Raw genomic sequence first — 26,158 nt, forward strand, 5'->3', positions numbered from 1 at the left:
AAGTCATGTACTATATACTAGCCCGGGGCATGGTTTCAACACAATTACACAAAACTACATCTACTAATTAAGACTACAGGCCAACAATATTTTGTGTGATTTTGAATTACTAAATATTGAGGCAGCATGACAATACTTTAGACCTACATGCAAGCATATGGTTCATGAGAGCCGCATCTTGGTGGAGTGTGGTAAAAGTGAAAAGAGAGCGATATTATGCTGCATCTAAAAAAAACTATCATCCGCAAAGCAATGCATTGGTTTTAAAGTCGAGCTTTTATTTCAAAACGAATTTCTTACATTCTCAACATCGTGATAACCTTTTTCTCCGGTGAGTATCTCCATTATTGTTACACCAAGACTGTACAAATCAACATGGTATGTGATTACACCACTGAGATATTCTGGTGCAAAATATCCCCTGCATAAATACATATCCATGTGTTTGGTTAACGAGCAAGGTAGTGCAGTACAAATGATAGCGAAAAAGAGAGAAAACTATCAAGAGGCTTAGCAATCTTACATCGTTCCAGATACTTTCTGAGTAATAGCCCGGCTTTGCATTTTGTCCAAGCACCTCGAGAGACCAAAATCAGTGATTTTGGGCACCATATTATCATCCAACAAGATATTTGCAGGCTTTAGATCTAAATGAATAAGATTGTTCTGATGAAGATAATTTAACCCCTGACAAATTCCTTTTATAATTTGATAGCATTTTCTCCACTCGAGTTGGCTTGACGCATCTACGAACGGGGGAGGATTAAAGGGTTTTAGCATTATCACTTGAAGTCCTTAATATTCGATACAACTTTTACGATGGTTGGCGATTTTAGAAACCGTCCAACCTACTTGATCCAACGGTGGAGTACTAGGATGTACTGGAAAGTACTAAAATAAAAGTACTGGAAAGTACAAATATTAGTGATTTATTTTTTTAACTTAATTAGAAGATTGCATAATTATTCTGTGCGCGAACACTCTGTCGCCGTTCGCGGTGAACACGTCAAAACCAACTACCCCCGTCTCCCTCTCTCAGTCTCTCACCCTCGTCACTCTCTCGATGCAGCCACCGCCCCGGCACTGCAGCTCCGCCCACTCCCCGGCCTCCCCTGTCCCGCCGGCGCGGCCTCTGGCCCGACCCGCCACCGCCTGCGTGCCCCCCGTCGCCCCCACCCCCGGGCTCCCCCGTCCCGGTGGCGCGGCCCGCCTCCGGCCCCACCCCCGGTCTCCCCCGTCCTGGCCCCACGCCCCCGTTCCTCTCCCCGGCCTCCCCCGTCCCACCAGCGTGGCCTCTGGCCCGACCCGGCACCGCGCCCCCGCTCCTCTCCGTCGCCCCCACCCCCGGGCTCCACCCGTCCCGGTGGCGTGGCCCGCCTCCACCCCCACCGCCGGACTCCCCTGTCCCGGCCCCGCGCCCCTGTTCCTCCACCTTAGGCCGACAGCTCCTTGTCTCCTCCCTCTCCTCGCGGCCTGCCGCCGCCGACCGGGCTGGTTGGCCAGATCCGCGCCGTCGATTGTGAAGCATAAGGTATGACCTATTGATCCCGAGACTTGGTAGTCTTGCTTTTCTATGAATATTAATGGTTATGATTCCGTCTATTGCTAAAGTCTGAGACAGTTGTGTCTGATTTGTGCCTTACAAAATAGACCTAGATGGCTTAGTTTTCTTGTGCTGATCAGGACTTTAAGTAGAAGGTTTCAAGCTTGCTAACTAACCAATCAGGCTTGATTGAATTATTAGCCCTTAAAAGTCACCAACATTGTGACAGTCAATTATACAGAAAGAGAAGCTACTTAGCTTGAAGCATCATAAAGCAAGCTAATCTTTTGTTATGCGATCTGCTTGTGTGCTTGAAGAAGCAAAGGCCCATGCAAATCAGCTACGGTAGCACATCAAGTACCAAACTGGCTACTTCCTTGTACCCATTTAGACTGAACCAAATAACTCATCTAGGACCTAGGGTCCGTTTTTTCTGCAAGGAAAAGATAAACAAAATAAAGGAGAAAGATATATACTTGCCAAGTTGTCATGCAGGATCAGGTCAACCAAGAACTTAGGTAATTAGGAACAAAGTTTGGGCAAGGTAGCCTTTTCCTTCACGCAGGAGATGAACTCCTTCACCTGTTCCTGCCAAACATGTCACCATTTGATTTCAGCACATAGTTGCATATGTTACCGAAGATGAATTTGTTAATTAGTTAATTGTGTTTCTTAGAACATGATTTCTTTTTTCTGTTTTTGCAGGGCTTAGAACATGATTTCGCCTTCAATGTTTCATTATAATTATGGTGGGATTCAGGCTAAAACGCAAAATGTAACATCTAAGGGCGATTCAGATGGTGATAATGATATCGTCATTGTGTCAAGCTGAAACATAGCAGAATACCTGCCCAAAGCTACATAGGTCAGGCATTTTTTGAACTCAAAGCCACGTAACATTTGTTTTCTCTCTTTCATGACTGGGACGTTCTCCTCTTTGCACCAAATGTTGAGTAATGGCATAACCTTGTCTAAACAATCCAGGATCACTTTGTCTTGATCGTATCGGAGTTCATATATATTCCATGGAAATACACGAAAGAAGGAGTAACTAAACGAGCAGCTACAAGGTATGATACTTCATGCACTCCATCTATAACAATTAAGTACACTCATAAACTGAGGACTCATAGAAGGAACAATTAAGGAAGCATGCATGTACTACTGTTACCCATAACTTATCTTATAATTAAGTACACTCATAAAGTGAAGAACATGTCGTTTCAAATTGTCACTCCTTATGAACCTCATATTTCCTTGTATAGGCTCTTTGTATGGCGTCCTAGTTGGGTTTTCCTGCGTGCTCTGCCCTCTACACGTTCAGCGATTGCATTTGTGGCAAATTGCTCTATCACAGCGACATGACTAGTAGGTTTAGGTGGCGTAATCTTCCTTGGGCGTCCACGTTTCCGCTTTAGGCAGCCGGATGTCTCGGATTTGCTAGCATCATGCAGAGGGTTATCTTTTTTGCTGGCAGCATCTGGAGGGCTGTTCTCCTTGTTGTTGGCAGCATCTGGAGGGCTTTTCTCCTTGTTGTTGGCAGCATCTGGAGGGCTAATCTCCTGGACATCATCGTCTGCAGCATTGGGTTGAACAAGCTTTGCAATGCTTGCTTCGTAGGCCGTCTTCTGTAGAGCAGAAAGTGGTGCGCTAGCTGTATTGTGCAAACGCGAAAGATTAAATATTGATGAACCGAATTGCCGGTTGTGTAGCACTAACCGTTATTGGATTCTTATAGGATTCTAGCCGAAGCCGGTTACGATCTGAACGCAGCATACTTGAACATATTTTCCAGCTGAAAATATGTATCTGTGACTAAATATGATAGCAGCACATATCTTAGCGTAACAAAATTAGTAACTAGAAGAGTGGAAACAAAATTAGTGTTTTGCTCACCTGTGTGAAATCTTCGGCCATCTTTTCCCCGTCCCATGACAACATGTATTTTAGTGTGTATGCACCACAAGAATGGCTGCAATGTGAAGTTTAAGCTCAGTAATCTTTAGTAGTTCAGAAATAATTTGTAATGCAACACGTACCGTCTGTCGGTTGTGGTATGTTGGTATAGCATACATTATTCCATTGAGAAATGTTGATGGGCACTGGTGCTTGTACTAAGCCGCACTTGACTGCATCTTCGATGCACGTCTGAATAGACTCCGTTAGGCTAGTTTCCTTGGCCTCATCACGAAGGTGTGGTATAGAGTTGAGGACCTGAATCTCTTCCTTATCGAAATTCAATATCAGTAGAAGCCAGTGGGAATCATGTACATTCAATGGGATTTGTACCTGCGGTGAAATTTATGCTGTCTGAGGTTAGGTAAGAATTCGGATAACACAATAAAAATATAGTTTTGTAGGATCGACGAGATGAAATGATGCATGTAGTTTCAGAATATGAAATAGGAAAGCGGAACACGCATACCTTTCGGTGTCCTACAAGTTTCTTTACTATGCGATCAAGCCAATTGGTATCTCGTCCGCTAGTAATACCCCCACTTTGCCCTAACAACTTTCTCGTTTCTTTTGGGTATACGACTGATGTAGTATCAGTCTCTACATTGCTAATGTATGCGTATGCATGAATAACCTGCAAAAGTTGCAATCATGTAATATGCCACCAGTTGGTATAGTCATAGGAATTTGCAATGTTAGGAGATTACCTCATCGAAAATGAATCCGCGGGTGACATTAGGCCTTAGTAGATGAACTTGAAGGACAATCTCTCCAACGTCAACTACTTCAGCCGGGGGGCAACTTTGGCGGATGAAAGCCGTGACCTCTATGTCTTCTTCTGTCAACATGTAGTCATTGTCGAATACAGGCATGCATGGTGGGGTGAGTTTGTTGGTGACATCTTTCTCCGGGTGCTTGTTGATTTCCATGTGATCATCACGGGGTGTTGTAGCAGCAGTCTTAGATGGTTCAAAACGAGGAGTTGGTGCAACCTTGCCATTAATAACGCCGTCTTGTTCCTATAAGAATGATTGATCATAAATTTGTTCATATTAGCAAGGAATATATGCCTACAATTCTCACCTGGACAAATGCAGCCGTAGACGTTGGTTGCGTGTTGCCATGAACCATTTTCCTAAATCTCTGGACCATGAAATACATGTAATGAATATATATCCAGGATGTTACATGGGAAGATGCATTTTAAACCGATGTTAGTAGTATCAGATACCTGGAATTCTCTTTTGACCTCGATGAGTTCATCCTCCACCTTAGACAACCTTGTTTTGGTAGCATTTTGTGTCCTAATTTCTCCGACCTCCTTAGTCAAGGCGAGAATTCTGGAATCAATTTTGTGCTCCATGTCCAGTAGTTGTCTGCCTATTTTTTCTCGATTTCTAGTCTTTGCCTGGAGATAGTTTGCATTATCGCATCCATCTGTCACATAAATATCGACATATAATGTACAAAACTAAATTAGTAAGTAGAGTGCGAGATTTTATGGTATTGAACAGAGTGTGACTTAGTTGGTCATACTTGTTGGTTGCTAATACCAAGATATCTTGGTTGTGCTTCGAAGCTGAAATCTCCATCCGCGTGTATCTTTTCATTTGCTGGCATGGTAGGTTGAGCATTGGGAATGTTCATCCGTCCATTGTCATCACAAATGTTCATCGTAACCTTGCAAAAGGTAGAATGCATCGGTCATAAGAATTAAATAAGCTAAAATGAAATAGTTGTGCATATAAAAGTACCTCTCCTTGATCTGGTCCTCCACTAACATAGGCTGCCGCTCTTAGTGATGCGTTTCCTTCATCCCATCTTGCCATCAACGGAGGGGATATAGGATCATAGGAGACCGGCCCAGCATGGACATGCTCCCAGTACCAGAACTACATAAAAGTGGTAGTTAATATACTGAACTTACTCAGGGATATTTGTCGAGTTTATGTACTGATTGTGTTTTACTGTAACAACACTTACTTGTAGCAAAGGTAAATTTCCTTGAAGGCTTGTTCGGTCTAGTTATTGAAAATTCCAGATGGAATCGAACAAGTGAGCCAATGTGAAACATCCCTAGTTAAATTTGGGAATGTCTGCCACATCCTTAACCAGGGCCAAATATTTGCGGTCCACATGTTTGTTGTCGGTGCTAAAATAATACCAATGGTATACATGGCATACAGAACGAAATGCCTGATGAAGTGATCATCAGGAGTTGTGGAGGTTTTGATCAGGGTCTCAAGGGTTGTTAGCATTAGTCTATTGTCAGTCTAGTAAGCATTAAACAAGTCCATGTTTGCTGATCCTTGTCCTTCTATATGTTTATAGATATCCTCCCCTTGAATCGGAATGTCCATTATATGGGACACATCCTTTTCGGTCATAGGAATTTCCTGTCCACACAACCGAAAGGTTTTCTTGGGGCAAATGCAGCGCTTGGCAAGTCTCACTAGCATTATTCGTTGTAAAGACGTTGGCTTCATTTGCATGAGCCCTCCAAGTCGGGTTTTTTTTCTGATGGCCGCATTGTGGGCAGGTGACAAACCTTGACAGGTATTTGCAAATCTAGTTGGCGAGCATACCAACTTCATTTTTGCAAATTTTACAAAAAGTTCCTGCAACACACATGAATTATTTGTAAGGCTAAAAAAAATTTGTGTGTAAAAATGCACCGAGAGGATTCAAACAATACCTCTTTTGTTTCTTCATCAGGTGGTAATCCTGTGTCCGCAACAATTTGAGTAGAAGTATCCATCTTATTTGTTTCCTGTAAAGCTATACCCCTAAACTGTATTTGTTTGCAGGGAGGAACTGTGACTGCCAGGACAAACAATTATGGAGCAAAAATTTGGTTTTGAAGCAGAGAAAACTTGACAAACAACAGTCTTTTGTTGGTTTTGACGTAAAGTATGTGGGAACATGGTGTGCCTAAGCATTCCAGCTTATGGCAAAAACAGTAAATCCTGTCCAAAGAACCTTCCTTCACCTCACAGTGCACCTGGAACTTCTTCTCTCTTCTATCCTTCTTAGCCACAACATACGTACTCAAATTGTCTGCATCTAGTATCTCAAACATGGTACAGTTACTTGCAGCATTTGTACTCCATCTGACCAACGCAAACATTGCACGAGTGAAAACTTGTGCAGCGTGTTTCTCGAGACTTGAAGCATCAACCTCTGTAAATGGTACGGACTGCAAGGCCACAATGTCTAGGATCGACTCGTTTAGGCATCGTGTCGAAAGGCAACGCTCATAATGTTCTAGCATTTTAAACAATGTCATGCTACCATCAAGATGGGTATGTAGAACAGAGTTCAGGCTCTCGCTCCTCTGATTACTGCTCAATCCTAAGAAACAGTGCCCCACCAGATATGGGGCACACCACAGCTTCCTCATCTGATACATCTGATGCAACCACGACTCCTGACTTGTTACTTTAGTCCTTTCTAAGAAATCCAGCCATTTTTTCTCATGCTCTTCTATGGGAGAGCGATCATATATAAAAGATCTGAATTCTACCTTAACCAAAGCATCACCAAGATGACGTACGATGTTCTGCTGAATGTGCCATACGCACAACCTATGAATCGTGTCAGGCCAGACCACCCTTATCGCTCTCTGCATTGCCAGGTCCCCGTCGGTGATCACAGATATCAGGTGCTTCTGGGCCATGGCAGCAGAAAAGGTCCGTAGCATCCACTCGTAGGACTCGCTTGTTTCATGAGAAATAATACCACATCCAAAAACAACAATGCTGCGGTGGTGATTCAGCCCAACAAACGGCACAAAGGGCAGGTTGTACTTATTGGTCCTGTACGTGCTATCAAAAACAACAACATCGCCAAAAACCTCGTGGTCAAGCCTGGATTGACTATCGGCCCAAAACAATCCCTTGAGATGCCCCTCTCCATGGACCAAGTACTTGAAGAAAAAATTTGGATCTCTCTCCTGGCGCTCCATCATGTGACAGATCACCATTTGGGCATCACCGGCAGCGACTGTTTCTTGCTTATAGAGATGGCAGAAATTATAAATGTCCCTCGTGGTACATCCAACTTCATCATATCCACCGTACTGCATCACCAGGATATCCATGATTTTATGTTTGCGGAGCCTAGATATTTCCATCTCTACAATGTCCGCTTTCTGCTCGTCGCTGATTCTTCTATGCGAACGCAACAGACAAGCAAGATCCCGTGGGGCAAGAGGATGGGTGTGCTCATCGATGAAATCCTTCACGAACCAATGCCCTGTTTCCTTGACTCTTGCAATGACCGATTTGGCTCGACACCCAACACGAGTGAGATTGCGTGGCCTCCTCTTCCTGTCTTCTCTCTTCATGTGCTTCTCTTCACGCGAACCTTCACGACTACAGACAAATTTCCTCAGAATTATCTCCTCGTTGGCTTCATCCCACTCAACATAGCTTTTCCGCACACTAAAACCTTTTTCAAGAGCATAACTGTTATAGAACTCGAAACCATCATTCTCGCTACCAAACGTCCTCTCGACGATGTCAAGGTACTCATCAACCATGTCTTTAATCACATACAAATCAAGATTATGTCATGAAAGCAAACCAAAACAGGAACTCTAAAACGGCATTATTGCATTGGAATTATGGAATTTCAATGCATTGAGTTCATCAAGAGCAAGAAATTAACGTAATAATCAATCTTTAAGAAGATTCGGTCATGCCAGAAACCTCAGTGTGCATGAAAAAAGGTACAAAGTGCCAGATTTTTTGGATTGAATTTTACACGAAAAGAAAAGAAAAAGGAACTAAATGTTACCTCGGCGGTGGCGGCGGCCAAGGCCGTGCCAGGCAACGCTCGACGAGGGCGGGGCCGCCGGATCCGGATGGGGGTGGTCGTCGGCAACCCGGATCCGGCCGGTGGGGACGTGGGCAGCGACGCGGGCGGAGCACGTGGCGGCCGCCCGAGGGGAGCACGCGGCGGCGTCGGCGCGGGCGGAACGCGCGGCGAGGGCCGTGCAGTCGGCGGGAGGAGGGGAGGCGGCGGCGGCGGCACGAGGGGAGCAGGTGGGAGGCGGCGCGCCGGCCCAAGGGGAGGAGGCGGCGGCGGCGGCGCGAGGCGAACGGGGGGAGGAGGGGGCGGCACGAGGTGGACGTAGGGAGGAGGCGGCGGCGGCGCGAGGTGGACGGGGGGCAGGCGATGCAAAGCAGGAGAGCAGGTCAGGGAAGGAGATGCGGGCGAGTAAGCGCCTTAGCAGGGAACGGGTTCAATTTTAGATCAACCCAATAATCAACGGTTCTAATTAATTCTCGCGGAAGTACTGAGAAGTACTGGAAAGTACTCGCCAATCACCGTAAAAGAGCTCAACATTCGAATGTATAGATAGCAATAACATGGTGAGTACCGTCTTTGAGATACTCCATATAATCTTTAAAAATGAAGATGAAGATTAAAAGAAATTTTGCATGCCTATGATCCTACCAGTGATATACTTATCAAGACTCCCTTTAGGAAGATACTCGAAGCAGAGCAATTTTTGTTGTACATCTGCAATGACAAATTCCCCCTCGTACTTTTCCGCTCTTCCTTGTGTGTCAGCACAATATCCTAGAAACCGTACTACATTTTTGTGCTTTGCTATCATGAGACATTCAACTTCTCGTTTGAACTCCTTCTCATGCACATACGGATTAGACAGACTCTTCACAGCGACATTCCCTTTCTGAAGTATTCCCTGCAGTCACAAGATGACTTGACAGGATCAAGTTGAGTTCAAAGATCAACTTTGATCAACTCGGACAGTTTAGAGTTGTAACATACCTGGTAAACAACTGCAGACCCACCTTGGCCAATTTTCTGCTTATGTGAGAAACCGTAAGTTATTTCTGCCAGAAGTGACAATGGCGTTGCCTTCGGTCCTGCCGTTTCATCACGAAGCATGCCCTCCAGCTCACTTCGTGTAACAATTGATTGGGAATCCCTTTTAGCCATTTGCAGTTACATTCCTGCAAGAAAGTGCAGCATTTCTGAGGACCAGCTCCCAAATGACTCAAGTATACAATCATGAAAGTAGAAACTAGAAATACAAAACGATTATCACTTTTCTGGATTGGAAGTAGTAGAGGAAGTAACAGCTAAATTCACTAGTAGAAGAGTTGTTACTTAGAACCATGTTTTTTGTGGGACCAAGCATAATAAACAGTAGATATTTTGAAGTCTTAGCAACAAGGTGAAGAAACTATTTGTTGGAGGAGTTGTTACTATCTCCCTTTTCTTACCAACAACCTTATTAATGGATTCTTAGGATGCCCCAATGGCCCATTTCCTGTAGCCAAAGTTCCTGTTTGAACCAATTATTGGTAATAGTTTCTCTTTTAGTGGAAAAGATCTGTTTATTTGCCTGGTATATACGTGTATCATTCTCATTTGATATATCCAGGCAGCAAATAATTAGGAACTTATATTAGGATCGTTGAAACAAGAGTTACTCCCTCCGTTTCATAATTCTTGTCGAAATGTTACATGTATCTAGACATTTTTTAGAAATAGATGCATCCATTTTTAGACAAATTTGAGACAAGAATTATGAAATGGTACTTTCTTCTATGCAAAATGCACGTTCTTGACATGATGCAGTATTCAAGGTGATATGCTAACCATCATTTGCATGCAGAAAGGTTTGCCTCACAAAGGAAATAATAAGACTTCATAAAAGTACATATATTTCATAATAAATCTCATAGTATTAATTTGGAAAGTTTGACTTGTGAAACTCTAAAACAAAATACATATTGGAATTTAGAACGGAGGTACTCCTTCTGATCCATATTAATTGTCGAAATATTACATGTATCTACACGCTTTTTACGTATAAATAAATCCATATTTGGACAAACTGAGACAATTAATATGGATAGGAGGGACTAGTAAGTTCTTTTAACGGACATAACAACTGTATGAGGACATATTAAGAGCCAAGGCATGTGTACCTATTGGATATTTGTAGGTGGCTCGCTGATCTTCAGGGTGCCTGCTTAATGTGAAAGCCCATAGTTTATTTGGCCAAAATCTGGCCGATCATTTGATCAATATAGAGAAGATTAAAGATGCATTTTCTGCAACCACATCGAGAAAACTACACGATCAAGATTTAAAGGGCTGAAAGTGTAAAAAAAACATTTCAAGTGCTGAAAGTTACTAGCCTTCAACCTACCTTGTATTTAGAGACAGGGGTAGTATCTTTGAAGTATGTACAATCAAAACAGCAATAAGTGATCAAGTAAACAACCCAAGGAGATAGGGTGGTCTTCTTTTCTCCTCCTGAATTAAACCGACGGAATCTTCATCAGTATAAAGTCAACTCACGGGCAGGCCGAGGAGCTAAGCTCCTGCTGAACTGAAAGATGATCTCAAGTTGTTATCGCGTACCAGCGCAGCACGCTTGAACCTTCAGGGAAATCCCAAAAAAAAGGAGCGAGAAGAGAGAGTAGAATGATCTTCCAACCTCGATTGCAGTAGTCCAATAGCTAAACCAGCCAACAGATAGAATCGGATCTTATCAAACAAGAAATCGCTAGTGAACGAGTCGAGAGAAGAGCTATATGATGTTCATGGATCTGCTAGGGATTATGGGATTATGGTAGAACATCACATACCTGTTAATTGAGTGGTTGAGTGCAGTGGAGCAGACTCTGGTTAGGGGAAGACCTGGCCGCCAAGTGGATCTGACTCTGGTTAATTAGGGGAAGACCTGGTCGCCAAGGTCGAAGACTCAATAGGAAGGGCTGAGAAGGCAATTATTCACAGAAGTTCTTTAGAGCCACTTGCTTGAGAGATGCCATGACCCAGCTCTATATAACCTAACAACCCTTTCTTGCAGGAATCTTTCTTTATTCAAAGTATAGACCTACCGGGCAGGTCACAGCTAGCCAATCACGGTGGAGAAAAAACAAGACGACGTACATTTTGTTGATTCAAAATCGATCCATTCTATATTTTTAAGAGCAACTGGGTAGCCAATTGATTTTCAAATGCAAATGGACTCAGCAGTCAGCAAACAATTGATTTTGTTTGGTTTGATTGATGTCCAGTGTTTAGAGGTTGGACAACCATTTTTGCTCCGTGAACGTCCAACACGGACTCAGCAGTCAGCAGTGCTAGGGACGCAAGCAAAAACAGAGGAGGAAGGAGAAACGAAGGCGCGAGCAGTCGTTGAGCCGAGCAGGTCGATCGATGCAATCGTCCAAGCTGCTCTGCTGCTGCCGCCGCACCGATAAGTCAGTAGTCCACCGCGGCATTTCCCACATTGCAAGCGAACAAGAGCTGGAGCCTGCCGTATGATGAGTTGGCCGGAGTCTTGTTTGTTTATTGCCTGCGGTTGCTGCTTCGCGGTCGGCTGGTAATCAACAAGTGCATTTCTGCCTTGTTGGAGTGTTGTAGGAGTATCTTTTTTCCAAGAGAGGTCGGTCGTCGGCTCGTTGCTGGGCTAAAAACCAATATAACAGCATACTGTATTCTCGGCCTGAATTATTGCCAGCCTGGGGGAGGGAAGGCATCTCTCGTTCCGAGGAAAGCACCAACCGGATTTATATAACGCGCGCGGTCAGTCGTCGTCTTCGCCGGGAGTGGACAGGACAAGAGGGCAGGACGGACGCACGCACGCACGGGTAGAGGAATCAGCATCAGCTGACGACAACGCTCCCAGCCGCAGCCGGAGATCCGCCATGAGCGACGCCCAGACTGCTACTCCCGGCGGTAAGTATCCTGTCTGCTGAGCTGCTACCTTATCCAGTTATCCTAATTTCCCTGGTTCTCCTCGATCTCACTGGCCGGCCATGGCCATGATCGAGAGCTTGGCTGGTCGGTCAACGCATGTGTCTCTGTGCCACCTCTGCGAGCGAGCGATGAACCAAACTAATTGGCGCCACCATGAGATAATCTGATTCGCAAACAGGGATTTCGCTTGCCCTCCGTCGGTTTCGTTGACTTTCGCCTGCTAATTTTTGCTGAGATGAATTTCGGTGCTTGTGAATCTGTGGCTGCAGGCTACTTCGTTGGCCGTCCGGTGAACTCTGACGCGCCGGAGAAAGAGCCCGTCGTCGAACAGGCCCCCGTGAACGATAACATCCCCGGTGGTAAGTAGCCATGATTTTTGCTGTATACTTGTATACACGTTCGATTGGAACCTGGAGTAATTGGCTGATTATGCTTACTAAATCTCTGCATCTTTTGTTTGCTGCAAACCAGACTACTTCGTCGGACCCCCGGCGAACCAGCAGCCGAAACCCGCAGCTCAGGCCGCTAAACCGAGCTTCTTAGCCCAATGGTACGGCACCTAGTATTCACTACTCATCACTGTTATCAGCGCTTGGACTCTCGTAAAGATGGATAAATCCGTTCAGTGCTTGCTCGCTGCTTCTGGTTGGATTTATGCCTTGTTCTGATGCTGCTTTTTCTTGCCTTCTTCTTCTCCAGCTGCCCGTGCCTAAGCGGCGGCGCCGCTGCCAGCTAGTAGGCCGCCGACGAGCCCGGCCGGCCGTGCTGCGCGTGGCGTGGCTCCGCGGAAGATTGATTTGAAGTGAAATCTGAATCCATGGAGCAAGTTTTTTAACTCTGTATCGGTCGCTACGAGTTCTGTTCATCTTTGGGAAACCGCTTGATTTTTCTTCCTTTCCCTCCCCAAACATTGGATTCCCCCGTGTTCATCATTCCTGTACCACCCGACAAACGCAAATTTGTCATCTGTCTATGTGAAATGATGTTGATTTATTTAATTATTTATATATCGTCATGATGTTGATTGCGGACTTATCCCAATTGTGAGCTCTCTTTTTTTCGCGAATAATTGCGAGCTCTCATAATTGAGGATCTCTTTCTGTCCATTTTGTATGGACAGCGGCAGGTTGGCAGCTGATATTGTATGTTTGTATCGGACGACTTGTTTGCAAGTCTTCCTTTTCATCAAATTGCATGGATTTGTGCCAGATATGAAACCAGTAGGCCGCTCAATTGTCTGCACTCACTGCAAATAAGTTGCTGGAAGACGTGGGGACATGCCTCGTACAAACACGAGGTCGTGGCGAATCCTTTCATCGGGCCACACCGAAAGACCCTAGGTTAGATCCAAAACGACAAAATTCCTGGAATCTAAGCTGGAGTACTACCTCGGTTCCGGTATAAGAAAAGATTTAACTAATTTAACATAATTTTTATTATAAAAAAATATATCATTACAAAATAAAACATTTGAAAGTTTTTAATGATATTTTTTTTAAATAAAACTCATGTTAGATTAATTAAATCTTCAACCTAAGTATGCATGGGGCCCTATAAACCGGAACGGAGGGAGTATCGCCTTAGCAGCTCGCCCACCTGAGTAGCTGCCTTTGGATATTGATTATTGGGCTGATTTACAAAAGAGGAATTCAAAGGAATTACCTTTTCAGGAGGAAAAAAAATCTAGTTGCAAATTTATGCATACTCTATTTTTAATTGTTACTCTGTCCTTTTCAATTTATAAGGCCCACGTGCATATTCCTAGATGATCAATTCGACCATTCTGATATGTTTTACGTTATATAAAAAAAAAGTATACTCTGTTATTGAATTTTTGTTCGAATTACATTTTTTGATATATGACTGATATTTACATGAAAAAAGGGGGCTTGCTTTGCACTACCTGCGTGCCACCAGCGGCTCTCTGGGGGTGCACCGTAGACTTTGCCAAGTCTTTTCTCGACAGCGAAGTGTGAATCTTTTCGGGGAAGGTGAAGACGACTTGACCTGAGCAAATTAAAAGAACCAATGGAAAGTGAGCGTGATACCTTAAAAAATTCCGACGGAGACAGGGAAGGTAGCGACGGCTCTATGGCTCACTGCCTCACTGATTGCATAGATTCCATGCCATTTCTCCACTAGCTTCCCCTCTTCTTCCTCTTCCCTATCCTGGTCTCCTCCCCTCACCAGTCACGGCCGAGTCAGCGAAATCCATGCCCCATTGCTTAATCATCGCGTATAGACGGGCAGTTCCCCCCAGATGAGTCAGATTCGCCAGCCGTTTTAGCTTTGCTCTCGTCTACAGCTGCAGTGCGAACCGCGACTGACTTGCTTGACTCCACTGCGGATCCATCGGTTTTGTTTTGCTCTCGTCTCGTGCGGGATTGGGCTTCGGGAGCGGAAGGCCTCTGCGTTTCCTTCCCTCAGGTACTTTTCGATCCAATTAGTTCGTGGATCCACCTTTTGTGCAAATTATGTCTGTTGGGGGTCTTAGCGAGCCCCCCCCCCCCCCCCCCCCCACACACACACACACACACAGATATATATATATATATCTCTTCATGTGGAAGTCATTTGTTCCAAAGTCTGAAGTTCTGAACAGGCTATACTAGGAGGTCTGGCGCGGCGCAAGCGTCCGTCTTGTTAGGATGCGTTTGGTTCAAGGTCAACCAAAGAGGGACAGGGATAATGATCATACAGACTAATCACTTCTTTAATAAATTGGGTTGGAATGCATAGCTTACAAACGTTACATCAATGCCTAACTAATGTGCTAAACATATGCACATGTACAATATCAACCTGAATGCTCCAATTACGGACTCAAATCGAAGTCATAGTTAATGAAACATTATTGTTTTTATTAAATATCGGAAGTCACTTGCACCACCAATTATTCCCGTGAAGTTAATCTTAATTGTAGCAATCTCACTTCATATCCTCCTTTTCGAAAAAAAAAGCAATCTCACTTTCAAGACTGAAGTTCATTGTATTGTAGGCCCTGTTTGTTTGGGCTTTTGCTTCAGCTTTTGATGCTTCTAGCAATCTCAAAAGCACTTCTCCCGTTTACACATGAAGCTGAGAAACACCAAAAGCTGAAGTAGAAGTCCAAACAAACGGGGCCGTAATAGAGTAACAAAAACTTACAGCTAGTCCATAATTTCAGAAGACTGAACCTTGGATGCTTACTTTTATTCTCATTAATAAAATGAGACTGGGAAGGGACCCCTATATTTCTAAAAAAAAAAACTCAGGAAAGGAATTCTCAGCTTCTTGCACCTGAACAACACAGAGCTGGAGTAAACATATTGACAATATAATACATATGCCATGTGCAAGGAAAATATAGGAATTCTATGAATCAAAGGGGGCTCTGTTTCCGTTATGTACAACTTGCAGGAAATTACCACTAAGATAAAAGACTCTTGAGTACTCATTCATTCTACTGTACCTATACACTTAGCTGGACAAAGGTACTTGCAAACTTTTATGCTAGTAAAGCTTCAGATCAAATTAGAACAGGTAAAAAACTTGAACATACCTGGCTGTAAATAAAGATGACAACACACAAAAGTTCTAATGCCAAACCATGGATGTTCTCATAAGAAATAAGATGATCCTAGCATTGATGTCTTCACAAAGCAATGAAGGGACGTATGGACTCAGAAAACCATTTCACGGGTTAATTTGGCAAAACTGAAAATAATATCAGCCCCGAAGAGCCATAGATTGTCTAACTTGGTTTGCTCATATGCCCAACTTCTAATAGCCATAATATTCAGATATGAGCACTGCAAAAAAAATAGTTGAGACAATTTTGTATGGAAGTTATAGAGCGAGAAGAGTATCTGCAGGCAAAACATAAAGGCACATGTAACAGCCAATGCAATTCTTAGTTTTGTAGATTATTTTAACTGCAAATTAACCTATATGAACCATTTGAACGCACTAATATATGAAATGTTTGCATACAAAGTAAACTATTTTTTTAGTTTCATGTAAAGTAAACTCATTACTTCACATGATATACTGACGTGATGTTGAATACTTTTCCTATCATCACGACTCATCCTTATACCATGCGAATATTATAGCAAAACTGACATGTTTTTGCTAGTGTGTCATATGATTAAGAAGATAAAACGTACATTGGAGTTAACTTTTGAATGTGTTGTATTTCCTTTATTTGCAATACAGTAAGAATCAATTATTTCAACTGGCTTCACCTACACATAATAATAGAAAATGCTGCAATATGTACCTCCAGTGTTGTATCGTGGAGCTGAGACAGTTAGCTGAGACTTTATTAGCACCAAAACGTGATACAGTTAGCCGAGACCTTATTAACAACAGCACGTGAGACCGTTAGCCAAGAGCTTATTAGCACCAGCACAAGTAACACCTGTATGTTGTGCTTCTCTAATAGAATAAAAATGTTTCTAATCAATCATCTCATATAATGATGGGTAGACAATTCCAAAGGTTCATACTAATTAACATAAAAGCAATGTTGCTGAAACTCTTCACATTGGAGAATATGCTTAAGAAAGAAAATATAGCACATCTGATGTCTTGAATTTACAAAACTTACCTATAAGAAAAAGGCTGACAATGTTTCGCCATCTTAAATGATCTGCAGAGTATATGAAAGCAGATGGATGCAAATTGATCACCTGTTAAATACTTAAATTAAAGGAGCCGGCATAAGATTATTAATAAATATAGATATAGGGTGGAGAGAGCAGGATTGCTTGAAGTCTTATATCTCTTCCACTTTCTGACTGCTTATATCAAGCATAAACAATATAATTGGATAACCTAATAGATGAAAAATTGTCTCAGAAATAACCTCTGACAGCCTCTCGACCGGACTTGCAGATATCCCCAACCTATTCAGAAGATATATATTAGTATCTAAAATAAAATGAAGGAAAACTGGTATCGCGTAGCTGAACTTTTGAAGTCTTAACTGCACCTGCATTTAAAGTATTCTCTTTTCTTCTGCTGCAGACTTGCAGAGTTGATCACACTGGTCTGTTGTTCGGCCCCTGCTTTCACCATCCTCTCTGCAGACCGCCCACTACACATATTCAGCAGGTGAGCATTAGCTGATCATATGAGCCACATCTTGATGCATTGATAGAAAGAATAAAGTTGCATTTTGAGAAGATAGATCTGCGCCCTTCAGTTTGCCAAATATATGATAAATTTGCAAGACAATTGCATACATGTTCCAAGAAATCCTACTGGACTGCTACTATTACGGTTCACCTTTGCATTTTGAGAAGATAGCTCTGCGCCCTTCAGTTTGCCAAATATATGATAAATTTCCAAGACAATTGCAAACATGTTCCAAGAAATCCTACTGAACTGCTACTATTACGGTTCACCGCCTTCATAGACGACAGTTCATTTCTAGACAATATTATTGATTTCTTTTTGTGTGCATGACGCTTCAAAGATTATTGCAGTTGACCATTACAAGTGTCAACTGCTGCATGGTATCTGAAGCCTGTGTAGCCTCCTGCAATCAAAATCACAGAGTTCTAGTTCAATCATTAGTCCTACTCCTGATAAAATTTAAAAGGGGTGACAAACTGGATATTATGTCCACTTGTCCAGTCTAGTAGCCCCCATTCGCTTTTGAAATATGGGTTTTGTCCTATTCATTTTTGGAAATACGGGTTTTCTCCTGTTCTTATCTTTTTAGACCTGTCATTCAAGTTATTTTATTTATTCATGTTTGGAGTGTGTTTGGTGCTTCAAGGTAGTGTTTAGTTCCAGAGCAAGGTGGAATGTAACAGAACGGTTCTACTTTTCTATATCCTAGGAACCAAACACTTGAACCACTGGTTCCACTTGGTACCAACTTATTCATACTTTTTTAAGGAATGAGATGGTTAGGCATATTGGGGAAATATTCCTTGTTGAGTAACCATATGGTTCCATTCCAGTTTTCTATGTTTTAGGAACCAAACACAGTAATCATCTCAACTTTTAGAACCATTCCATTACATTATACTCCATGAGCTCAGCCAAACACTACCCAAATTTGATGCTTTAGTTGGACTGCACCTTTGTTTGTGATACAATTCATCTCTAGACTCTAGGATTGAACATTGCCATTCAAGAGTATGAGCCAAATTCCTATTATCTTCTCCAAATTCTGCTAGGTGAAGTTCGTTCTGCTAGACAAATTCCTAGTAATACAACAGAGGCTGCCTCTCCATGCTTGTCCGCCTGACCAGCTCCCCTGATCACTTGATTGGTAGGGTTTTTGAACAGTTTTCCTTCTCTCTGAGTTTTTGGTTTCTTCCTTTGTTCCTAACTTTTTGTAGTCTTTTTGCTTTTGGTTCGGTTTGTTTTGCTGTTGGCTGTAAGACTTGTGTCATCTTGGCATCTTATTCTAATACAAAATGATGCGCATTTAGGTAGCTTTTTGAGAATATTCATTCAGAAATTCCATTTGTTACTGATTCTACTAACATGGGAGTATCTCAGTAGACAAAGAGGGATATTCTGATGTGGTGAGACCTGATATTTTAATGCATATGCTGTCAATTGATATATTTCATCAATGCAAAATGGAATAAAATGGGGCCAGGGAAGAAATGCTATTAGTGTATGAGTACATTAGCTAATTCGGTGCCTATAGTTATGAATGAAATTTGTTATTCTACCATGTAATATGCTCTATCTTTTCTGTTCAGCTAAAATGGCTGAAGCAATACTTATGGCTGTGACAAAGATTGGTTCCGTTCTAACAGAGGAAGCAACCAAGGCCGTCATAGCTAAGCTATCTGAAAAGGTTACTAATTTGAAGGAACTGCCGGTAAAGATTGAACAAATAAGGAAGCAACTGACTATGATGGGCAATGTTATAAGCAAGATAGGCACAGTGTACCTCACGGACGAAGTTGTTAAGAGTTGGATTGGGGAGGTCCGCAATGTGGCCTACCATGTTGAAGATGTAATGGATAAATATTCGTACCATGTTCTTCAAATTAAGGAGGAAGGGTTCCTGAAGAAATACTTTATCAAAGGAACACATTATGCCAAAGTTTTCAGTGAAATTGCGGATGAGGTAGTTGAGGTAGAGAAGGAGATCCAGGAAGTTGTACGGATGAAAGACCAGTGGTTGCAGCCCTGCCAGCTTGTCGCTAACCCACTCACTGAGATGGAAAGACAGCGATCCCAAGACAGTTTCCCAGAATTCGTCAAAGATGAAGATCTCGTAGGAATCAAAGACAACAGGATATTGCTGACTGGATGGTTGTACTCTGAAGAGCCCGAGGGCACTGTGATAACAGTATCGGGCATGGGTGGGTTGGGAAAATCTACCTTGGTGACAAATGTTTATGAACGTGAAAAGATCAACTTCCCTGCACATGCATGGATCGTTGTGTCACAAATTTACACTGTTGAGGACCTGTTGAGGAAGCTTCTATGGAAGATTGGATATACAGAACAACCATTGTCAGCAGGTATTGACAAAATGGACGTACATGACTTGAAAAAGGAAATACAGCCGAGACTTCAAAATAAAAAATACTTGATTGTACTGGATGATGTCTGGGAGCCAGAGGTATACTTCCAGATACATGATGTTTTCCATAATCTCCAAGGAAGTCGCATCATAATTACGACCCGGAAGGACCATGTGGCAGGAATTTCTTCTTCCACACGTCACCTTGAGCTCCAGCCGTTAAGTAATCGTGACGCATTTGACCTCTTCTGCAGAAGGGCTTTTTACAACAAGAAGGGCCATATGTGCCCCAAGGAGCTTGATGCAATTGCTACTTCTATTGTTGACAGGTGTCATGGCCTACCGCTTGCAATTGTTACCATTGGCAGCATGTTGTCTTCAAGACAACAATTAGACTTTTGGAAACAAACATACAATCAGCTCCAAAGTGAGTTGTCAAACAATATTCATGTACGAGCAATTTTAAATCTGAGCTACCATGATCTTTCAGCGGACCTCAGAAACTGCTTCTTGTACTGCTGTCTATTCCCTGAAGATTACTTCATGTCACGTGACATCCTTGTTCGACTCTGGGTTGCAGAAGGCTTTGTGCTTAGTAAAGACAAGAACACGCCAGAGATGGTAGCAGAGGGGAATCTCATGGAATTAATCCATCGCAATATGCTTGAAGTTGTGGACTATGATGAGCTTGGTAGGGTTAACTCATGTAAGATGCATGATATTGTGCGTGAACTAGCTATTTCTGTTGCGAAAGAAGAGAGGTTTGCTGCAGCAACTGATTATGGCACAATGATACAGATGGACAGGAATGTTCGTCGTCTGTCATCATATGGATGGAAAGACGACACTGCACTGAAAATTAAACTTCCACGTCTTCGAACAGCATTGGCTCTTGGAGTAATTTCATCATCCCCTGAGACATTATCTTCTATTTTATCTGGATCTAGTTACCTTACCGTTCTCGAGCTTCAAGACTCTGCAGTCACTGAAGTGCCAGCATTGATAGGCTCTCTGTTCAATCTACGTTACATCGGGTTACGTCGCACCAACGTCAAGTCACTCCCAGACTCTATTGAGAATCTGTCCAACCTCCAAACTCTGGACATCAAGCAAACAAAAATAGAGAAGCTACCACGAGGTCTTGGGAAGATCACGAAGCTGCGGCACCTTTTAGCTGATAATTATACTGATGAAAAGCGGACAGAGTTCCGATACTTTGTCGGAGTACAAGCACCTAAAGAGCTGTCCAACATGGAAGAACTGCAAACTCTGGAGACTGTGGAATCTAGCAATGACTTGGCCGAGCAGCTGAAGAGACTGATGCAACTTAGAAGTTTGTGGATTGACAACATAAGTGCCGCTGATTGTGCAAATCTGTTTGCCACACTGTCAAATATGCCGCTTCTTTCCAGCTTGCTTCTTGCTGCAAAGGATGAGAATGAGGCACTTTGCTTCAAAGATCTCAAGCCAAGGTCTGCAGATCTACACAAGTTGGTTATCAGAGGACAATGGGCCAAGGGGACACTGAATTGCCCAATATTTCTCGGCCATGGGACACACCTCAAGTATCTAGCTTTAAGTTGGTGCAACCTTGGGGAAGATCCACTTGAGATGCTCGCACCACACCTGCCGAACCTCACATATCTCAAACTGAATAACATGCACAGTGCACGTACCTTGGTTCTCTCTGCAGGTTCCTTTCCAAACCTGAAGACGCTTTATTTGAGACACATGCATGATGTCAGCCAGCTACATTTCATTGATGGTGCTCTTCCATGCATTGAAGCTATGTACATTGTCTCTCTACCAAAGCTGGATAAGGTCCCTCAAGGCATTGAATCCCTTCAATCCCTGAAGAAGCTCTGGCTGTTGGGCTTGCCCAAGGGTTTCAAAACTCAATGGGTCAGTAGCGGAATGCATCAGAAGATACTGCATGTTCCAGAGATTCGTGTGTAGATGCTGCAGGCTGGTTCTTTCTGCAGTGTCAGTTCTTGTATGGTTCATCTGGCGCAACTTTTAATCATTCCAATAAGTTTGCGATTATTCACATCGCCAGCAGCGGGTCATCATTACTTATGTACCCTAACACGATTTGTCCTCAAATAGTGTTGTTCATTGCCATCCAGACACCCTGCCCTGTACCTTTTGTGTTGTTTTGGCTACATGTTTTAGTACTGGTTTATGTAAGGATTTAATGTACCATTTGTATCGAACAACTTGTGTGGACAATCCTTCAAACATGTCATCTGGCATATAGATATAACTTGTTCTATATCACTGTATCATCCCAGATGTGATTCACCATGAGGTATCATCCATACATGCGTTCATTGTCTGTTCAGTAGCTCATCTGTTTGTTTTCCTGAGCTGATGTAACCAAATATTTCAATATTCCAAGACCAGATATAAAACGCTTTATTCTTATGAGGAGGATTATTGAGAGATCATCGGTAACATCCATTCAACACAACTTGATTCAACACCATCTATTTGCGTTAATACCAATCTGGAGAGGAGACTTGCAGGTTTGTGAATACTTTTGAATCAATCCAAGATAAAAGTTGTTGGAGATGATGAGTGGTGAGCTGGTGACCGTGTGAAAGGGTTGACCGGACTATTTGACCTCTGCAATCTGCAATTCAACCATGACACCACTTGGAAACATGTAAGTGAGTAGAAAGTTGTGTGATGGATGACCACAGAAGCCTGCAACTCGATAGAATGACACTTCAATATTTTCAAGGAAAAGTTTTGATTGCTCTCGAGCGTGCCCCTATCAGTCACCGTGCCTCTCGTCCGAAGCACAGGACGTCAACACACAGTACCAACGTTTCTTTCACAGAAGACTGCAGTGTTTCTCCTATACCCCATCACTGTTTGCAGGATCGTCCCCACCACAACTATTCTTCACATCATTTCACCTGAGCCAAGCTCGTTGGCTAGTACTATGGGCTTTTATTTGCTGGATGTTCTCATAGAGTAGTTATGAATCTCATGGAACACATCTCGTAAAGTTTTTTTTTTTTTTTTGCAAACATCTTTTCTGGTCTTGTATTTCTAAGACCACATCCAACGTAGAACACAAAATGATCTCATTTTAAATTAATTTTGTCACCCAATATTTAACGACAACACCAGATGCTGGAGTATATTGAAATGAGAACATTCCGTGTTGGGTACAAGAGAGCAACTGCGGCTGTGGATCCAATAGACAAAGAAAACACATATTCTTGTGAGAGAATGGATGTGTATATATATATGTAGAGAGAAAGAAAAAACACATATTCTTCAGAGAGAATGTATATACATATATACTGAGAGAGAGAGAAACGAAATCAAATAGATAGAGAAAACACATATTCTTGAGAGAAAGTGGATACATAGAGAGAGAAAACACAATGTTTCTTAAGAGAGAATGGATATATATACATATGAAATAGAATCGATCTGGTAAAAAAAATCAACCGCCACCCAGCGCCTCCACCAGGTTGATCTCGTCTCCCGGCCAGCCGGCCGGCAAGGGACGACGCCCTGCTTCTTCTACGTTTGGTACTATTGTATGTCTTCAAGTTAGGATTTGGTCAACCGGCAGCGGCGCTGTGGTGCTGATGGCGGCACTGTAAGGGTCAAGAATAAGGTTTTCCCGACTCCTCGTCCACCTCGTCAACGGCGATCCTGCCGGTGGCGTTGAGGAGTGCGGGACGGTTGGTCACTGCTCTTCTGGAGTGGTGGATCTGGTTCTGTGTTTGTGTTTTGCAGGTCGTCGTGTATCGTTTTATTGGTTTCTTTTCCGATCGATGAGACTCGGCCAGTTTTGACCTCATCGTGGAGTTAGTGCGGCCAGGTCTTTTCGGATCCGTCTGGCCGGATCTGGGATGGTCATCCATCCCTCTTCGTCGTTTTCTTCTCCGGGACGGCGGTCTGTTTCTCAGATCACTGTCACCGGCGTCTTCTGATTCCGACCGGCGACTTCCCGACTGCTACGTCAACAACGGTTTCCTGGCTCCGACGTGGTTCGGAGGCCCAAAGGCAGCATCAAGATTCGTTCACGGCGCGCCACCGGCGAGTGCAGGAGGAAGACCACAACGTTTACCTACATTAACTTACGTGTAATTTTCTTTTACTTTAAAGATGGTTCTGTAAGGATTGGTTCATTTTAGTATATGACCTTGGCGTTCTCGCCAAAAAAACCGCGGTTGTGGATTGAATAGACAAAGAAAACACATATTCTTGACTGAGAATGGATGTGTATATATATATAGAGAAAACACATATTCTTCAGAGAGAATGTATATACATATATATTGAGAGAGGGAGAGAAACGAAATCAAATAGGGAGAGAAAATAATGTTCTTAAGAGAGAATTGATATATATATATACACATGAAATGAATCTGGTAACCCATACCTCCCGTGCAATCGAAATCTACAATTACTCAACAGTTGTACACGAAACAGTGATTTCACAAAAATGCCGTCGGCGCCATCTGCTAAGTCACCCATACCTATCTGCCCCTCCGTTTTCATTCAGTCCAACAATCCGGATTGGTGGAGCAACACACTCGAGAGTATTTTTAAATAGGTCCGGTCAGCTCGTGGAACACGACCGACTCCTATGTTAGGAAGAGCGACGACCGTCGCGTTTGACTAGTTACTTGGATTATCACCAACTTCACCATTAGGGTTATTGGCAATTTCTCAAACTCGACGCTAGCAATAAGTGTCGGAGATTTAGTACAAAATTATATGAATCGGAGGGAATACTAAGGATTTCCTTGGTCTGTCCTTGGGCTCCTCCCCTTGAGTTCATTCCAAGTGAGAAAGGAAAAATGAGATAAACAACCGTAGGAGAGTATTTATATTTTAGGGTCCACGAGAAATGATCATGAACGCCCTTTGTTGAGACCGTGAGAGAGTATAAGTTGAATATTTTCCTAAATTACTTTGGGATTCTTCTTCTTCTTTTCTTGTGAATCTTTAGGACGCTTCTTCTTCTTACGCTTGTGTCATATCTCTCATCATAACATGATAAGGTCATTTTCTCTCATATAAGTTCTTACCTTGAGTTGTTTCCAAAAAAAAGTTCTTATAGGTGTGTTTGGATCAGGGGTCGGGGCCAACCCGCGTGGGTTCACAAGGCCCAAAACATCTCTGCTCCGTGTTTGGTTCTAGAGCGTGGCTCAGCCCGACCGAAATAGGCCCAAAACGGCGGTCCGCATGAGCCAGCGGAATTGGCCGACTCACACGGCTCACGCGGGTGGATCGTGTTGTGCAACCTCTGCCGACTGGCCGGTCCCGGGGTTGCACACCAAGATCATAGTCGAAGGAGTCGATCACACACACAATCACGAAGTACAGTAAAGTAGATGAACACCAGGAAGTAGAGAGGAACAGTAGCTTTTTATTAATTTCTGATCCCAAGTGTACGTACAAGGGGTAGCCTCCTCTCCTTTATATAGGTGGATAAGAGCCCACAACAAACTATTAGGTGGAGTAACGAGTCAACAGGGGGGTTGGTGGGGGGCGCACGACTCGGTGGCCACCCCACCCCGTCGTTGGTTCCTCAACACTCCCCCTTGGACGATTATCCGTACGCCATATGCCTCAAAAACTCCGAAAAAACCCAGGTGGGAAAAACACATGGAGAAAGAGAGCATAATATACGTTGCTATGTTGCACAGATTGCCTCGTTAAAAACCTCATGCGAGAAACATAGGAAAACTCGCTGAGGGAAAAGAGTACAACCTACTCGATCTCCAAGATGAGTACTTGATCGTCATGATTAAGATTTAACGATGAGTATGTGAAGTATCTCCCCCTGAACCTTGCATCTCCCTAAGTCTCAACATATCGATTCCATGCACACACCTTTCAAAAGTGGATGCCGATAGTGACTTGGTGAACAAATCAGCAAGATTTTCACACGACTTAGTATGCAAGACCTTTACCTCGTTCATCTTTTGCAACTCATGTGCATAAAAAACTTAGGATTTATATGCTTGGTGAGGTTACTCTTCACATAACCTGTTTGTACTTGTGCAACACAAGCTGCATTATCTTCATAGATAATGGTGAGGGTCTGGACGGTGTTCAGCCCATAGGTCTGCTGAATGTGGCGAACCATCCGTCGAAGTCATATGCACTCACGTGATGCTTCATATAGTGCTATGATTTCCGAGTGGTTCGTTGAAGTTGATACAAGACTTTGCTTTGACGATTTCCATGAAACAGCAGTTCCACCACATAGAAAAACATATCCAGTCTGAGACTTGGATGTATGCGGGTCCGACAAATACCCTGCATCGGCATAACCTATCAAAGATAGGTCTTGATTCCTTTTATAAAATAGCCCAAGATCTTTGGTCCCTTGCAGGTACCGAAAGACATCCTTAACACCTTTCCAATGTTGTTTGGTAGGT

At 43.1% G+C, this 26,158-nt stretch overlaps 1 protein-coding gene and 2 long non-coding RNA genes across 7 annotated transcripts; 2 read left to right on the top strand and 1 right to left on the bottom strand.

The window, feature by feature from the left end:
• Positions 1 to 1,375: 1,375 nt before the first annotated feature.
• Positions 1,376 to 13,286, top strand: LOC100831477. Of its 3 annotated transcripts, XR_001407730.2 has the most exons (8): positions 1,376 to 1,531; positions 2,249 to 2,408; positions 2,528 to 2,613; positions 11,358 to 11,436; positions 11,569 to 12,232; positions 12,523 to 12,612; positions 12,725 to 12,803; positions 12,953 to 13,286. It is a non-coding gene; the product is annotated as an uncharacterized LOC100831477 (long non-coding RNA). The 3 variants fall into 3 exon arrangements; XR_001407731.2 differs by lacking the exon at positions 11,358 to 11,436 and having other exon boundaries at positions 1,377 to 1,531; XR_732378.3 differs by lacking the exons at positions 1,376 to 1,531; positions 2,249 to 2,408; positions 2,528 to 2,613; positions 11,358 to 11,436 and having other exon boundaries at positions 12,003 to 12,232; positions 12,953 to 13,277.
• On the bottom strand, positions 8,817 to 11,571 carry LOC100842476. Of its 3 annotated transcripts, none has more exons than XR_002965953.1 (6): positions 11,134 to 11,571; positions 10,907 to 11,004; positions 10,692 to 10,798; positions 10,468 to 10,593; positions 9,299 to 9,483; positions 8,817 to 9,212 (listed from the first exon to the last, which is right to left on the bottom strand). It is a non-coding gene; the product is annotated as an uncharacterized LOC100842476 (long non-coding RNA). The 3 variants fall into 3 exon arrangements; XR_002965954.1 differs by having other exon boundaries at positions 10,468 to 10,613; XR_002965955.1 differs by having other exon boundaries at positions 10,907 to 11,032.
• Positions 13,287 to 14,323: 1,037 nt separating the features above from the next.
• On the top strand, positions 14,324 to 22,053 carry LOC100832592 (disease resistance protein RPM1). The gene is made up of 3 exons (XM_003577643.4): positions 14,324 to 14,680; positions 17,264 to 17,350; positions 18,964 to 22,053. Exon 3 carries the CDS (start codon positions 18,969 to 18,971, stop codon positions 21,693 to 21,695), a length of 2,727 nt encoding a protein of 908 aa, XP_003577691.1. The 5' UTR covers positions 14,324 to 14,680; positions 17,264 to 17,350; positions 18,964 to 18,968; the 3' UTR covers positions 21,696 to 22,053.
• The last annotated feature ends 4,105 nt before the right edge of the window (positions 22,054 to 26,158 follow it).

This window comes from Brachypodium distachyon, chromosome 4 (assembly GCF_000005505.3).
Source record: "Brachypodium distachyon strain Bd21 chromosome 4, Brachypodium_distachyon_v3.0, whole genome shotgun sequence".
Taxonomy (NCBI): Eukaryota; Viridiplantae; Streptophyta; class Magnoliopsida; order Poales; family Poaceae; genus Brachypodium; species Brachypodium distachyon.

Coding starts and splice junctions, on each gene's coding strand:
- LOC100832592 (XM_003577643.4), top strand. CDS start 18,969: ATGGCTGAAGCAATACTTATGGCTGTGACAAAGATTGGTTCCGTTCTA.